At 46.5% G+C, this 15,823-nt stretch overlaps 1 protein-coding gene across 1 annotated transcript in view; it reads left to right on the top strand.

Annotated features, from left to right (window-relative positions):
- MYLK (myosin light chain kinase) overlaps positions 1-15,823 on the top strand; it is a 159,878-nt gene that overhangs the window by 68,932 nt on the left and 75,123 nt on the right. Inside the window, 5 exon segments of the mRNA XM_039843215.1 lie at positions 7,401-7,538; positions 9,305-9,502; positions 10,183-10,470; positions 10,509-10,519; positions 10,905-10,924. Of these exon segments, the coding sequence (XP_039699149.1) occupies positions 7,401-7,538; positions 9,305-9,502; positions 10,183-10,470; positions 10,509-10,519; positions 10,905-10,924 (655 nt within the window).

The raw sequence follows: 15,823 nt of genomic DNA, 5'->3' as shown, positions 1-15,823 counted from the left end.
CCATCCAGAATTACAGCTCTGTGTCTATAATGACAGATGTGATCCTCGCTGTGACTGTGGTGAGGAGCGAGGTTTCCAGGCACTCATCGGGAAGGAACACTGGGCGGTTTGGATGCTATGCCTTAAGACATTTAGAGTTTGATGATAACTTCTGAGGCAGTAAGAAGGCCATGGTGGCAATGATCCCAGCTCCCCATCTAGCAACCCTGTCATTACTGGTCAGAGATCTTTTTCGGGATGCCCTATGCCATTGTTTCCTTTCATTCTTTTCCACACACACTTCTCTTTTCTTTTGCTTCTTAGGTTCTAGAGAAGTCAGTGGGGGAAGAAAAGCCAAAAGAGAACAAGGCTATGGGGGAAGAATCTCTGTGTGCCATGGATATAGATATTGTATTGACTCTCCAAGTAGATTTATTTGATTAGGACTTTTGTTGGAAGAGAAGTCAGATACCTCCCTGGGGATTTGTCCCTTGCACAGGCACCCTGCAGATGGAGAGAAGCCATGCTCCCGTTTCAGCTGGGTGATAGTAACCTTTTTTGATGAGTCCTCTAGAGCCAATAGTCCTAGAATTTAGGGAAAGGAGGAGGCTAGTCTTCGATCCCTAAACTATGCTGGATATTGAGCACCAAATAAAGGAAGAAGGGAGGACTGTGCTTCTAGAATTTTCTTTGGTTAATGATTTACTGAATTTCCATAGTATAAAAGTGTTTGGAGGGAATCAGATATACTGTCAGAATGGTATTTTTTCATTGTAATGACAAAGCAAAATAGCCACCTTGACAATTAAGGAAAATCCTCAGTAGATTTGAGATAAAGGCAATCAATCACTTCCTCTCCCCTAACATTCCAAGAGGTCTGTGTATCTACCTGCTTAAGAAGCGTTGGGAGAGGGGACGTTAGGAAGTAGAGGAGGGCCATTGCATGTCCATTTTCATTTGGTGATCGCCTGTGAATCTTGAATGCTCTTGAGTTGCTGACAGACAGAGGCTGGGGCTCCGACAGTGGGACTTAGTAAATGCCTGTGACAACAGTAGGTGGAGGTCCTCTGCAACAAAGAGCTCTTTAGATGGTTTCCTACCAACATTCTGTCTCTGTTTTATATTTCTGTGTCATCTGTTTAAACACTTCAAATGTCACATTCCACAACTTTTCGTCTTAATCTGAAAGAAGTTTTGAATGAGCTGAGAGACTGCAGAGGGCCATTTTCAAGGAAAATTCCTCGAGGACTCACGTGTAAGCATGTGCATTTAACGCAAATTCAGATACAGAAACATGGTGCTTCAAAGAGCATGAAGTTGGCTAGTAAAAGTTGGCAGGTGGAGAACATACTTCTAACGAGAAATTCAGAATTGATTTTCCAACTAAAATCGTAGAATGGAAAGGAAGGACTCCAAAGGGAAGAACAGGAGAATTACCGTAGTGTAGAAGGAACCGCTGAGATCACAGCCAGACACTGGGACACAGGCTAGAGGGCTTTCTTAATTTCAAGCCCAAGAGGAGCTAAAGGCCTCCTTCATGTCTCCAGGTTTGGGGAACGGGTTAAATGAGAGAGGTAAATTGTACCTGTTGCATGACTATTTAACTCTTTCTCCAGTTAAAATCTTTTCAAAATAAAATATCAGTTTAATACCAATTTATGTTAGAGTTTAAACTAAAACTACTATCAGTGTTTTTAATGGAGAACATTGTTTTGATTAAAAAATCTAATCAGTTAAAAAGCTGCTTTGTTTTATTTAATTCCCATAACAAGTCCGCTTTCCACTTTTGAATGAATTCTGTGAATGAAGAAAATGGTTAAGTCAGTTGCCCGACAACCCAGCTAAGAAGATGCGGCCGCACTGGGCCCCCGGCTGCTCCAGCCCGTGCGCTTTCCACTTTGCATAGGTCATTTGTCTGACACTTTTGCTTCACCAGAGCAATAATTTAATGTTTCAGTTTATGATTAAGAACTGTCTTCAAACACAGTTTCCGATGAGTCAAAACAGAGCAAAAATGGCCAAGGAGGAGGAACTCAGGATCGGTGGGATCAGAAAGCCATGTCTCTCTCCCTCTGCTTCCTTTCTCCCCTCCATCTCTCTCCCACATTCCTTCTCTCTTCTTCTCTTTCTCTTTTCCTCTCTTTCTATTCTTCCCTTTTTCCTACTGTTTCCCTTTCTCAAGTCCTATGGACAGCTTTAGTCTACATGGCATCATTTTTACTTGTCAGTAAACTGCTTATAAGTATTCTTAATCTTAGTTCCTGTCTCCCCCATTGGAAGGCCTGGTTCTTTTCCTTTCTATCAGAATGGAACAGAACATCAATAGCTAGCTACTCAGTTTAATGACAAAGTGAGTCAGTGAGTGAATGGGGAGTCATTGGCCAATTGACCAAGTACCAGAGCAATGGATCCGTACACTTTAAATCTTTAATCCTAGGCCAGTAAGTCAAGGAGGTCCCGCCCTTCCTGGATTCCAGAGAGTAGGCCCTCTCTGGGTTTGGTCTCATCAGAGCAGCAGGAAGCACAGCTGTGGGGAAAACCTGGGGTATATTTAATCTGGTCCCATTTGAGCTGGGCAACAAGTCTGTTCCTGGGTCCCAGAGACCCCTCCTTAGCTATTCGTGCACCACGGCCAGTACCTGCCCTCCCCAAATGAAGAAGGCTCAGGTTCCCTGAAGTGCCATTGCCGCTAGGACCCTCACCTCAGACCCTCGTCCTCCTACCCTGCCTCAAACGAGGGTGGTGACAGATGACAGCTAAAGCACTGCCCCACAAGAGCACATCTCTAGAGTAATTGGTGACTCTGGGAATGAGCACAATGACGGAAGGCTCCCTGTGGAATCTAGGTGGCTCGCCTGTGTTCTCAGGACAGTGGAAGGAGAGAGCTCAGACCAGAGCCACGTCAACCCCTAGACCTTGGGGCGAGGGGTGGGGAGTGGGCAGCTTCCTTCTCTGAGCCTCAGCTCCTTCCACTGTAAAATGGGCACACAATCTCCTCCATTTCAGAAGAAGTTGAGGATAACACTGAACAGAGTCATGAGCATCCTTTAGACTCTTGAAGTGCTGAAATTTGTAAAGAATTATCATAATGTTATCTCACTGGTGGCTCTCAGATCCCTGCCTGATTAAATGTGAATGTCCTGATTTGGGGAGACTTTTCTCATTGTAGTTATTGTATGATTGAGTTTGCAACCAAAAAGATCAGTTGGATTAGGAAAGGCACGAAACATTTATTTTTATACTTATTATGTGCCAGATATTGTTCTAGCTGTTTTACGTGTTATTTCTTTTAATCATCTAAAAACCAAGCAGTATTTATCATGGGTGATACTGATGATATGTACAGTATACTTATCAATATTATGTTATCATCAATAATTGATGAAAATTATATTATCAGTAATTTAGAGGAGACGACACTGAGGCTTAGGTGGGGAACTTGCTTTAGCTCACAGAGCTAGAGCCATGTGTTCAGAGCGCCCGTGTCCATCTGTCTTCTTATTTTATCTACAACCACATGAGAGTGAGCATAAACTGATGTCTGATCTATAGGCCACAGATGAGTCAGTATAAATTGTTTGGCTTTGGAATTAAATGGAATATGTACACACTGCCCTTTTTTGCCTGTCTTGCCTGGTCTGCTTTAGCATTTCTCCCTTGTCAAGGGTCTAGGATGTGGTTAGCAGGTAATACATTTGTCCTCATGGAGAGTTCACTATGGGCATCACTGGAGAAGGCTGGTTCCCTTAGAAGGGATGGCCTCTAGGACAGTTTGGCCTTGCTGTCTGAAGGCCCGGGAATTAGCTCTGGGTCTGCCTATAACAGACTATGTGACTTTGAGCAACTCACTCTACATGAGCACATCTTGGCCTCTCAGTCACTGAAGCAGGGTAGTGGGCTTGGGCTGGGGTTTCAGGATGCTATTAGGACTGCTTTTCTCAGGGCTCCTAAAGAAAGCTGCTTGCCCAAAAACTGAGATCCTCACTGACTCCAATTCCCAGCGCAGATGTGTTTCTAGGGAAGAAGGTTGGTTGGCTTTCACACCCCATGAATAATTTGGGGCATAGGAACGCTGGGGATGACTCAGCCATTCACAAGTCTGGATTCAGTCACTTGAGACCCATGTGATCCCAAACGGAAGGTCTGAGAACAGGTTCATCTAGCAAAGTTACTCCTAGTCAGGTCCCTCTTCCCTCCTTCTTGCCGTGGGGCCTTGGGGAAGAAAGAACAGGGCCAGAGGCCATGAGTGACACTGCAACTAAATGGCTGCCCCAGGCTGGCTCCCACAAATTCAGTCACTGCCTTTCTCTCCTGAAGGGAGTACAATGAAAATTTGTTCTCTATTTACTTTAGATATATCCCATGATATTTTTAAGCAATGCTTCTGTATTCATAACAGTATTTGCCTCAGGTCACGTAAAAAAAAAAAACCTCCCGTAATCCTTTGACAAGGCCCAATCTCCATTTGTTCTGTTGCCACTACTGATAAACTCACCATATAATTAAGCCCAAGTGAATAGGTGTGAGTCAGCTCTGGGCCAGCCTCACTGAAGTGTTATTATTGATGGTGAATAGTCTTAAAAAGTGTTTTCACACATTTTCTCTAAAACTCCGGAAGTCCTGTGATGATACAGATGAGGACGCTGAGCTTCAGAGAGAGGCAGTGACTCGGCCTCAGATCCTAGCTTTCCGATGGCTTTTGGAGAACCAGTGAGCTGTCACGTGTGGGGCAGTGCCCAGGCCACCTCTCAGGAGAAGGAGGCACAGATATGCTTATAGTCCTCACTGGCTGAGACCCATAGGGTAACATGGCTTTGCCAAAGCCCCAGGCCAGGACACTGGGCAGTGGGAAGACCTGAGAGAGGGCAGGGGCCAAAGAGGAGCCACCACTGCCTCGAAGGAGAAGGAACTAGGGTTTTTGATGTTCCTGCAGCACCTATGATTAAGAGTGTATCTGCATGGAACTCTGTGAAGCTGGGGACTCTGTGAAGTGGAGAGGGGAGAACAGGGAGGACTCTGGATAGGCGAAAACATTTTGTCCTTAAGCCTTCTCAGTCTGTGCAAGACAGGAAATTCCTCAACTCTCCCGAGGCAGCTTGCTTTCCTGGCCCAGTCAGAGAAACGAGATCTCTGCATTTCCAATACTGAATCCCCTAGCCCACTCCTGGGGCCTTCTGCCAAGTCTGCCTGTCCGACCCTCTGTCAGAAACAGCCATGATGGGGGCTGGGGCAGGGGAGCGGGGGGCCTGAGCCCATCCTCTGGTCTTGACTGCCTTGCGGTCCAGCTCCATGCCCTTCACACTGCACTTGCCTTGGGGAAAATTTTCCTCTAGCCTCCCAGGCCTTCCCAGCCTCTTCCAGCCTCATTCTGAGAGGCTACCCTGGGAGAGCTCTGCAGTGGGCCATATTTTGTTTTCAGTGCCAACAGATAAAAATTCAGTAGCAAGTTTAGAGTTAGGCCTTTCTCAGGTATGTAAAGCACCCTGGAAATGTAGCCCCATGGCTACAAGATTCCTGGAGAAGACCTGACATTTGTGGCTGTGTGCTGATAAGAACCCAAAATACCAGAATCCCTTTCCCCAAACACTTAAGAGTTTAAGTTAGAAATATTATGGCATTCTCTATCTCTACCCCGGCCCCCAACAAAAGACAAAAACAAAAGAGCTAAAAAAAAAAAGAATTAGCCACCTGGCTGGAGGACAAAGGATAAAATCAGAGACTGGGCAGCTATGAGCTCGTCCTGCTCCATAGCTGTCCTATGTGGGAAACAGACACCAGCTCAGCCCCTTTGCTGCTGCTTTCCCTTTGGCTCGGGCAAGGTAGGTCAGAGCCCAGCTTGGGGAGGGTTCCAAGAATAATGGAAAACTATTTGGTAACCCATCTCCCCAGAGGACAGAATCGGGGTAAGTGGGCCAGCCCTGAACCCAGAGAGTTGTTCTAGTTTATCTCTGACCAGCTGGTATGCTCCTTCTCTCTCAGAAAGATCTTTCCCCCTTGGTTTTTATTGAGATAATATTGATGTACAATTTACTGCTTCTGTTTTTGGTGTTTGACTGAAAACTTCATTCATGAAACCTTCACCACAATTTTTAAAAGCGAACATCTCCATCATCCCCACATGCTTCCTTGTGCCCCTTTATAATCCATCTCCCCAACTTCTGCCCCAAGCAACCATTGGTCAGCTTTCTGTCGCTATATTTTGCATTTCCTAGGATTTTATGTAAGTGGAATCATCCAGTAGGTACTCTTTCTTTGTCTAGCTCCTTTCATTCGATGTACTTTTTGTGAGATTTGTCCCTGTGGTGGTGTCTATCACTGGTCCACTCCTTTTTTTTCACTGAGTAGTATTCCACTGTGTGGCAATATCACTATTTGTATATTCTTTCACTTGTTGATGGATATTTGGGTTGTTTCCATTTTGGGACCATTAGGAATAAAGTTGCTATGAATGTTTGTGTACAGATCTTTGTGTGGATATGTGTTTTCATTGCTCCTGTATAAATACCCAGGAGTAGAATCACTGGATCATATGATAAATGTATATTTAACTTTGTAAGAAACTGCCAAACTCTTTTTAAAAAGGCCCGTACCATTTTACATCTGCACCAGCTGTGTACAAGAGTTCCACTTGCTCTCTATCCTCTCTAACACCAGCGGTTGGGATAATCAGTCTTTATAATTAAGCCCTTCTAATGAATGTCCTGTCTGTGGATTTCTTGAGATGTTTAACACCCGATGAGATGGCAATGGAGCATCATGCAGTCATAGAAAACAATGAGGAATCTATTTAGTTCTGTTTTATGAGAGACATCAAGATAGACTGCTGAATGAAAAGGCAAGATGCCAATCATTATGTATACTGTGCTGTTATTTTTTTAAAGGAGAGTATACCTATTTGCTTATGTGTGTTATACACGTAGCCCATCTCTGGCAAGATAAACAAGAAACTGAAAATTGTTTGCTTCTGGGGAGAGATAGATGCCTGATGGCTAGAGGACAGGGACAGGGGAGACTTTGCATGTACTCTTTGATGCCTATTGAATTTTGTGCCATGTGAGGGTATCACTTGTTCAAAAAAGTAAATAAAATTTAAGAAAAAAATCTCATAAGATGCCAAATATTGACTTCTCACCTTTGAAGTTCTCCTGAGGAACCAGGGCCTAGGTTGGGCGTGACCCTGCAGAAGCCTCATTCCTTCCCCACTATCAGGCAAGAGCATTCCAAGCAGAGAAGTTGGCACATCGTGCTCCCAGTGATCTCCAGGGCCTCCCCCAAACCCTCATCTATTAGCAGTCAGTTTCTGGCGAGAACCCGAACCTGACAGTCATGTGCCAAGGGGTCATTTACTCTCTGTTTGTTGAATGAATGAATGAATGAATGAATGAATGAATGTTCACCCCATGTTCTGTTGTCTGCCACAGAAAAGAAGAGTGACGGGAAGAGTGAATATTTTCTGCCCACAGCTCCTGGCAAGCCCGTCGCACCTCTGTTCCTGCAGGGCCTCTCTGATCTCAAAGTCATGGATGGAAGCCAGGTCACCATGACAGTCCAGGTGTCAGGTCTGTCTCTGCATCTCTGTCCTCAGGGTATACATGAAAATGGGCATGGTTCCAACACGGGCATTGCTCTCCAATGCCCTGCTCAGATCACTGACCCACTAGAAAATCAGCATGGGACTATGAGTCTGTGGACCCAAAGAAGTGGATCCTCTTGGTCCCTCTTTTCTGCTTTCTCCTAGCACAATTTTCTAGATTCAAGGTTAACTAGTCTACAGAGAGAAGATGGCGGATAGAGGGTCAGGGATTCATATGAAAACAGTGTGACCAATATAGCTCGGAAGATTTTGAACAATGGTACAAAACCAGATGATGTGAGGACTTCCCAACTCTTAGAACAGGGATCCCCAACTCCTGGTGCCTGTCACAGCAGGAGGAGAGTGGCACTGAACAAATGAAGCTTCATCTGTATTTGCAGTTGCTCCCCAGCACTAACATCCCTGCCTCAGCTCCACCTGAGATCATCAGGCATTAGATTCTCATAGGAGCATCGGTCCCTGGTGCCGAAAAGATTGGGGACTGCTGTCTTATAAGATATTCTCAGTTTCTCTATTCAAATTTTAAGGTGAGAAGATGGATCAGCAGTCCTTCTAAAACAGGAGTGGGGTGACAAGAGAATGTGATTAGCAGCGCAGTGTGAGATGTCACACTTCTTGCTAAAGGACAGCAAAAGAATTCTGGGGTGTCAAGTCTCCCATTCAATACACAAATGTTTGCTGGCCACTGAACAGTCCCTCTGACAGCTCGGAGGTCATCCTCCTGGGTTTTTAGTTCCTCTTGAGCTGCAGAAGCAATAAAGGATCCGTGAGCTCACTGTTACTGCAGGCTGGACGCAGTCCCATGACAGTTCCAGGCAAAGGAATGGGTCCCCTTCCCTGTCCACATGCCTCAAGCTGACAGAAATCAGAGTGCCGTGCACCTGGCCTCCAGACATGTGCTGCCTAACTCACTGGAGACAGATGTGGTATCTTCTTTGAGACTCTGCAGAGTCTGACACCACTCAGCCTCCCTCAGCAGCTGTCCTGGGGCTTTGCCCCTCTGGAAGCAGAGATAAAGGTTCACCTCTTACTGCAGAGGAAATCCTCACAGGCATTCATTGTTTTATGCCCCAACTAATTGCTAGAAACCACCCAGGAAAGTAGACTAATACCAACTGAAACTGCTATCCAGCATGAGCTGTGTTTGGAAGTCCTGTAAATACTGGCGCCCATCTTCACCCTCAGACAACGTTGGTTTGGTAGCAAAATGAAATGCACCTAAGCTTTCCTGCTGGTGAACATCGACAACAGTAACTGTGAAGTCACAGCGCATTGCCTGGACCTGCAGGCCCGTGTGAGGCAGGGCAGAGCAGGAAACACATTCGCTGCAAACCGGTGACCCTGTGATCACTCAGGATCAGCAGGCAGCTGAATACTAATTTTAAAATCCATTTTTCCTGGGTTTTCTTTTCTCACCTCTGAAATCATATTTCTCCACTTCCCCAAACCTGTTGTTAAATAATTATAATGAACATGAGTTGAGTACTTTCTTTGTGCTAGATGCTGTTCTAATCGGCTATTCTAGTGGGCTGCTAAGAGTGCTGTATAAACTTAATCTTTCCAACAATCCTATGAGGTAGGTATGGTTAGAATGTTTTCTGGATGGGAAACTGAAGCATAGAGAGTTTAGTGAAATATTTAGTACAGTGTCACAGTACTGTGTGCAGATGTGCCGCGTGGCCCAGGGAAGCACCTCCCAGACCAGTGCCCCTGCCCTTCCTCCCCGTTCAGGGAACCCACCCCCTGAAGTCATCTGGCTTCACAATGGGACTGAGATCCAGGAGTCAGAGGACTTTCACTTCGAACAGAGAGGCACTCGACACAGCCTTTGTATCCAGGAGGTGTTCCCAGAGGACACGGGCACATACACCTGTGAAGCCTGGAATAGCGCCGGAGCTGTTCGCACCCAGGCCGTGCTCACGGTGCAAGGTGAGGCTGACCAGTGGCGGGGAAAGCAGTGGGAGGAGGTGCTGCGTGGCCTCTCCAAAAGCGATTTGGAGGCAGAAGAACCACGTGAGCCTACTTTGTTCCCACTATGTACCCTGTGCTCTCTTGGTCCTTCCCAGACCCAGGGACCAGCTCCTCATCCTACATCTCAGACTCTGGTTGAGTGGCCCTTCCCTGGCTTCTGAAGTCCCTGCCCTCTCTGGGTCACTGATGACAGCTGCATAGAATGATGGGAGAGAAATCTTGTAATACCCATAACAATTTGCCAGTGATAGCATTCGATGTGAGTTATGGGCCTTTTAGGGCCTTGCCTTTAGAGCCTCCTTTTAAGAGGAGAGACAAGTTAAGTGCACATAAAGCAAGTGACGACTCTTAATCATCACATCTGATGTAGATCATTAGTGCCCAGCCCAGTGGCCCTGTACCTTCTGGGCTACCTTCCTTTGCTTTGGATATACAAATTCATGTTAATATTATCCTCTGAGAACATAGCCAAGACAGATTTGCCATAAAAAGGAAGTGCTGTATCCAATAAAAGTTATTTCTAGGCAAGCTGTTATTTGGGGAACGTGCTGTCTTCCGACCTTCACTGCCATGGGGAGCTGCGTGGATGCTCTGCTGAGAGGCTTTCCTCCCTAACTCTACCCTTTGCCAACTTCCAGAGCCGCAGGACGGCACCCAGCCCTGGTTCATCAGCAAGCCTCGCTCAGTGACAGCCTCCCTGGGCCAGAGTGTCCTCATCTCCTGTGCCATAGCTGGTGACCCCTTCCCCACCGTGCACTGGCTCCGAGATGGCAAGGCCCTCTCCAAAGACACCGGCCACTTCGAGGTGCTACAGAATGAGGACGTGTTCACCCTGGTTCTAAAAAATGTGCAGCCCTGGCATGCTGGCCAGTATGAGATCTTGCTTAAGTGAGTCTGTGTATCCTGCCCCCAAATTTCTACCTCTTGTCTAAGTCCCTTCCTGGGACCGGGAAGCCAGAGGAAGCACAAAATAATGTGGGGCTGGGCTTCAAGGTAAAGAAAGTGCTTGGTGCTGTTAAGTATTCATTTCTTCCACTTCGGTACAATAGAACCTTCCCTTCTAGGCTCAGTTCCCCCAGAGTCTTCTGTCTTGCTATAGCTTGGCTTTTGTTCCCCCATTATTTGGTATATGGAGAACATAAAGGAAGGTGGACTAGATGAAAATTGGAAAAGGAGACGGATAGAGGGAATTATTAGTTTTCTTTGCTGTGTAACAAATTACCCCAAAACTTAGCATCTTAAAACAACAGTTATTATCTCAGTTTCCATGGCTCAAGAATTTGAAACAGCTTAGCTAGAGGTAATTTTTGGCTCAGGGTTTTACATGAGGTTGCAGTGAAGATGTCAGCAGAGATTACAGTCTCTGAAGGCTTGACCGAGGTTAGAGGGTCTACTTCCAAGAGGGCTCAATCATAGGGCCGTTGGCAAGAGGCCTCGGCTCCTTGCCATGTGGACCTCTCCATAGGGCTGCTTGAGTATCTTCGTGATGTGGCAGCTGACTTGCCCAGAGCTAGTGACCCAAGGGATAGAATGAGCTGGAATCTGCAATGTCGTTTATGACCTACCCTCAGAGGTCACATACCATTACTTCTACTACATTCTATAGTTTAGAAGTGAGTTACTATGTACATTTCATACTCAAAGGGAAGAGAATTAAGTTCCACCTTTGGAGAGATGAGCATCAAAGAATTTGTAGACATTTTAGAACCACTGCAGGGAAGTTAACTATCCCTATTCCTTTTTTCCTCCCTTTCAAGGCCTTTCTAGTTTACATGGGAAGGTGGGCTCCATGAAGGTGCACTTCTGGGTTCTCAGTGCCTGGAATATATCTGGCCCATAGTCAGCATATGGTAACTGTTTGTTAAATGAATATGATCCAAAAATGTTCTTCTATTTTTAAATGGTCTAACTCTTAAAATTCCATGCCAACCCTGGGTTGATGGAGACAGAACGCCAGCCCCTGGTTGGTACAAGCACTGAAGAAAGGCACTTGTCTGCACATTAACCCTGCAAATAGGAGGTTGTGCCACATTCCGAGGATGGCTGGACCTACCCTGGCTCAAGCACCTGGCCGCTTTGTAAAGGGCATGCTCTCCTGGGTAAATCATTTCCCTGTACTGAGCCCATCACGTTCAGAGCTCTGTAGCCAAGGCTACTACCATGATGCCAAGGCTACTACCATGATGGAGCATTGTTCCTACAATAATTGCAAAACCCAGTACATGCCCATCCACTTGGGTCCTTTCTGAGCATGGGCTTTATACTTGTCTCAGTTAGCTTTTGCTGTATAACAAACTACCCCAATACTTAGTAGCTTTAAAAAAGTAGCCATTATTATTTTTTGGGAGTATATGGATCTGCTAGAAAGTTCTGCTGAGCTCGGCAAGCAAGACTCAGTGAACCTCAGCTGACACATCTGTGGTCAGCTGATGAGATAGTTGTGGGCTGGCTGGTCATCCTACTACCATCAGCAATATGCTCAGAACCAATGACCTTTGCCTCGGGCCTGATAAGTTATTATCAGGAAAGCAAATCTTCATCCAAAATAGGAGAAAGATATACTCTTCCTCTCCTAGACCATTACAAATAGTGGAAACATTATATGTGAGAATAGACCTTGTCTGTATGGAAAGAGTAGTGCTTTGAGGCAAAACTCATGTTAATCAAACCAGATATCTAAAAGAGATGAGCTTTTTGTGGCATTTTGAGGAAAACAGGCTGAGGCTTAGCAGCTGAGTAGAGGCTTGGCTGCTGAGGGCCTGTTGGATAGGCTGAGCAAGAAAGGGTAGGGAAGAACAAAGCACAGTCTGTGGGAAGTTGGCCAGGCCAGCAAGGAGGGTTTCATTGGGAGGTCGGCAGGCAGACTGTCTGGGCCCAGCTGGGGACAGTCATAAAACTTTGACTGTCCCAGCTGGAAGGGACTTCAGAAGTTATCTAGCTGCTTCCTCGTTTAATAATAGGGGAAACTGAGGTCTCAGGGTCACGGGCCTCCCAAAGGCCAGTAGCAGAGCCTATATTGGAGCTATAATTAGTCTTTAAATTAGATTCTTGTTTCTTCCAAGTGCATTGGGAACTTGGAGAACCTGGGAAATCTCACTGAAGTCCCCATCCACATAGCCCTTGCCCCTTTTCCCTCCCCAAAATCCAGCCTCTTCATTCCTTTGGGAGACTGGTGCCCTGGTTTTGGCTTTGTCCCCAGCTGAGAAGGAGCAAGTCAGTGGAAAGTTCTCCTTGGGAATGTGTGCCAGGTCTGCCAGGGGCCTCACTCCCCTCCAGCTTTTCCCATCCTGACAAAAGTCAGACCTAGACTCAGGACAGAATGCCTTTCAAGGAGGAAGACTGGATGTCTGGAAGGAAGCAGGGGCGGGGGCAGGCAGGTCCTCTCTATCTCTCTCAAAGTTGTGGGGTAGATATGGGTGTGTGGTTTCTACCTCTCCTTCTCTTCCCTAACTCTTGTCTTCTAAAAGAGAAAAGAAATGTCAAAAAATCAGCTCCAAATTCCAGCTGAAATATTTGAAACTTTGATACTTTCCAGGAAATTAGTTCTTTATACTAATTTTGCGTATGAAATTTATTCCAGAGGTGGGTGATTCAGAGTGGGACAACTTCCAAGGCTTTGTACCCAAGGAGTGGGCTTCTTATTCAAGGATTGGGAGGTGGGGGCAAAATGGTCTCTGTAAGTTTGTAAAAGGGGCAGCTTATAGGGTGATAGCCCCATATCCTCTGTGGTAGCACCTGGGCTGGGCATGGAGCGGGGGCCTCATCCTCAGGCCCAGGCCTGACTTTATAACTGAGTTATATGCAGATACCAAATATGGCCTCAGAGGCTGTTCTAGCTGGTTAGGTTATCTGGTGTGTGGGTTCCAGGCAACAGGCCTCTCTGACCTTTGTAGGCTTCAAAACATGATTTGCCTTAAAGGTTCTACAGAGGTTTAAGTTTATGGCTGAGAAATAGTAACCCCTTAGGCCACTCTGAGGGATGATTCACTTAGTGGGCCAGCCATGGGACTCCAAGTTCTCCACTTTCCATCAGCCCCTCAGACTGCCCAGGTGCCTTGGGGTGAGGCCTGGGGGTGGGTTGAGCAGCAGGCCACCTATGTTCCCTCCTTGGGGGCAGGTAATGGAAAAGACAGAAGCCCTTACCTGCTTCTCCCACAAGGAGATAGCACTTACTCCAGCTCAGGGGATAAGGCACCTCACCATTTATAGCTTCTGAGGAGTTTGGCTGAGGTAAAGCAGGGCCATCTGGTCAGTGTCTGCTCCTGATTTTTGCCTCTGGGCTGTATTCTACTTATGACAGGAGGAAACTTAGCTGTGGAGATGTTGAAAAAGGCTAGGAAGACAACATGGCCCTTGGGCATCCTGTCCTCCTCTTCCACACCAATCCTGGCATTGTACCCCTTGCCAAGGGGGCAGGGGGGAACGTGGGAAAGGAATGGTCTAATACTTGCCAGCAGCCTGTAAGAAGTGGGGTGTCAAGGGAATGGGCCTTACCCCCAGATTGCCCCCCATGATTATTCTACAAGGTAATCCAAGCCTCATAAGCCTTCTGTTGAATGATCCGGGTGTTCTGAGGACCTCTCAGAACTTCCCAGGGCCTGACACTAAAGAGGCACCTAAAAACTATTTGTTGAGCAAAGAAGCACCCTAGGCCCTCAAACTCTCCATACATTAGGCTTTCTGAACCTTTAATCTGTGCCTTCCGAGAGCCTGAGCATTGAGGAAAGTGGCCAAGAGGGGCCTCAACAGATAAGAGTAAGGATGGGGAGTAGCATAAATCAATCTTTTCTTCCTTCTAATGGGTCCCAGTGCCCGGGAGTGAGCAGCAACCTCCAGGAGCCCCAAGAATCATCTGTCACATCATGGGCTGCTGGTATCTGACCCAGGGCTGGCCCTCTACTGGAAGAGAAGCCAAGCAAAGTGAGGCAGATACCCACATACATCGGCAGAGCTCCATGAACACGTGCTCATCTGTCTGTCCATGTGGGGTGATTTATGCATGGGCACATGTTCCCAAACAAGGACCTGCAGGTGCAAGTGCCCACCAGGTTGACCCCACATATGTGTGAATCCATGCATGTGGTTAATCTATACATACACACATAGAGATGCATAAACACACACATATCCCAGAATAGATTTGTACTGATGAGCACTGTAGGGCGGGGTGGGAAAGTCACGGGTCTTGCATTCAGGTAGACTTGGGTCCCAACCTGTTTCTCTGCTAGCTATTACTGTGGGTATAGGCAAGTTAATCTTTATAGACCTCATTTTTCTTACCTATAAAAAAGGTACTGGCCCCAACCTCACGGAGTTTAAGAATAAGTGAGATAGACTGTGTGAGGAACCTGTCACAGAGCTTGGCACACCTGTGGTAGGAAGCAAGGCACACGTCAGCCCCATGCAGTAAGACGATCCTGTTCAGGGGAATGAGTGGGAAACCCCAGAGTCCCAGCACTGCCTTGCATAAACTCCTGAGCCTCCTTTCCTTACCTTTTAAATGGGCATAATGGTGCTCTATGCCTCACTGAGATGTTTGGGGACAAGAAAGAATCATTGTGAAAATCATGAAAGCTGGAGGGTGCTATATAAAATGGGTGGCTATCATCATAAAGAGTTGCCCTATCTCAGACCTGCCCCCACCCCTTATCCCAGTCTAAACAGAACCTCTTGGCTGGTCAGAGCTCAGAAACACCAGCAGATGGCAGCCTCTTGGGGCCAGAGTGCTGAGCTGCTCTATGTAGCCCCCTAGCAGCACCCAAGCATGGTACAGCCCCTCCACTGAGCAGATGGGACCTCAGCTGGTCCCGCACCAGCTTGGGGAAATTGAACAGTTAACAGTGGATTGAAGAATTCAGAGCCACTCCCACCTGAAGGAAGAAGAGAAAGGGCCACTTTGTTATTAGAGAGACACCTGTTAGATTTGCAATACAAAAAGTTCTGATCTGTGGGCATCAGCCGATGGGTAAGGATTGGATGGTGTTTTCATTTCATGAGCAAGCAAAGGGGAAGTAGCAGATGGGGGGACAATGTGAGGAGAGGGAAATAACAGCTCTGTATTAAGGGAGCCATGGAATCAGACTCAAAGTGACTGGGCAGGCTGACCAAGGCTGCACAGTCTAGACCCTGCAGCTTCATCACAGCCCTCAGCAGGTTTAGTCTCTGATTGAATGATTGACTGATTGTATTATTTTTTGTACTATGCTTGCAGGAAAATATTCCTACTTCTGGATGCCTATCTTAGCTGTTGTCCAGAAGATTCTTTTTTTTTTTTTTTTT

The sequence above is a fragment of the Pteropus medius genome, unplaced genomic scaffold, assembly GCF_902729225.1.
Source record: "Pteropus medius unplaced genomic scaffold, Ma_sr-lr_union100, whole genome shotgun sequence".
Taxonomy (NCBI): Eukaryota; Metazoa; Chordata; class Mammalia; order Chiroptera; family Pteropodidae; genus Pteropus; species Pteropus medius.
This window is presented reverse-complemented; position numbering and strand designations above follow the sequence as displayed.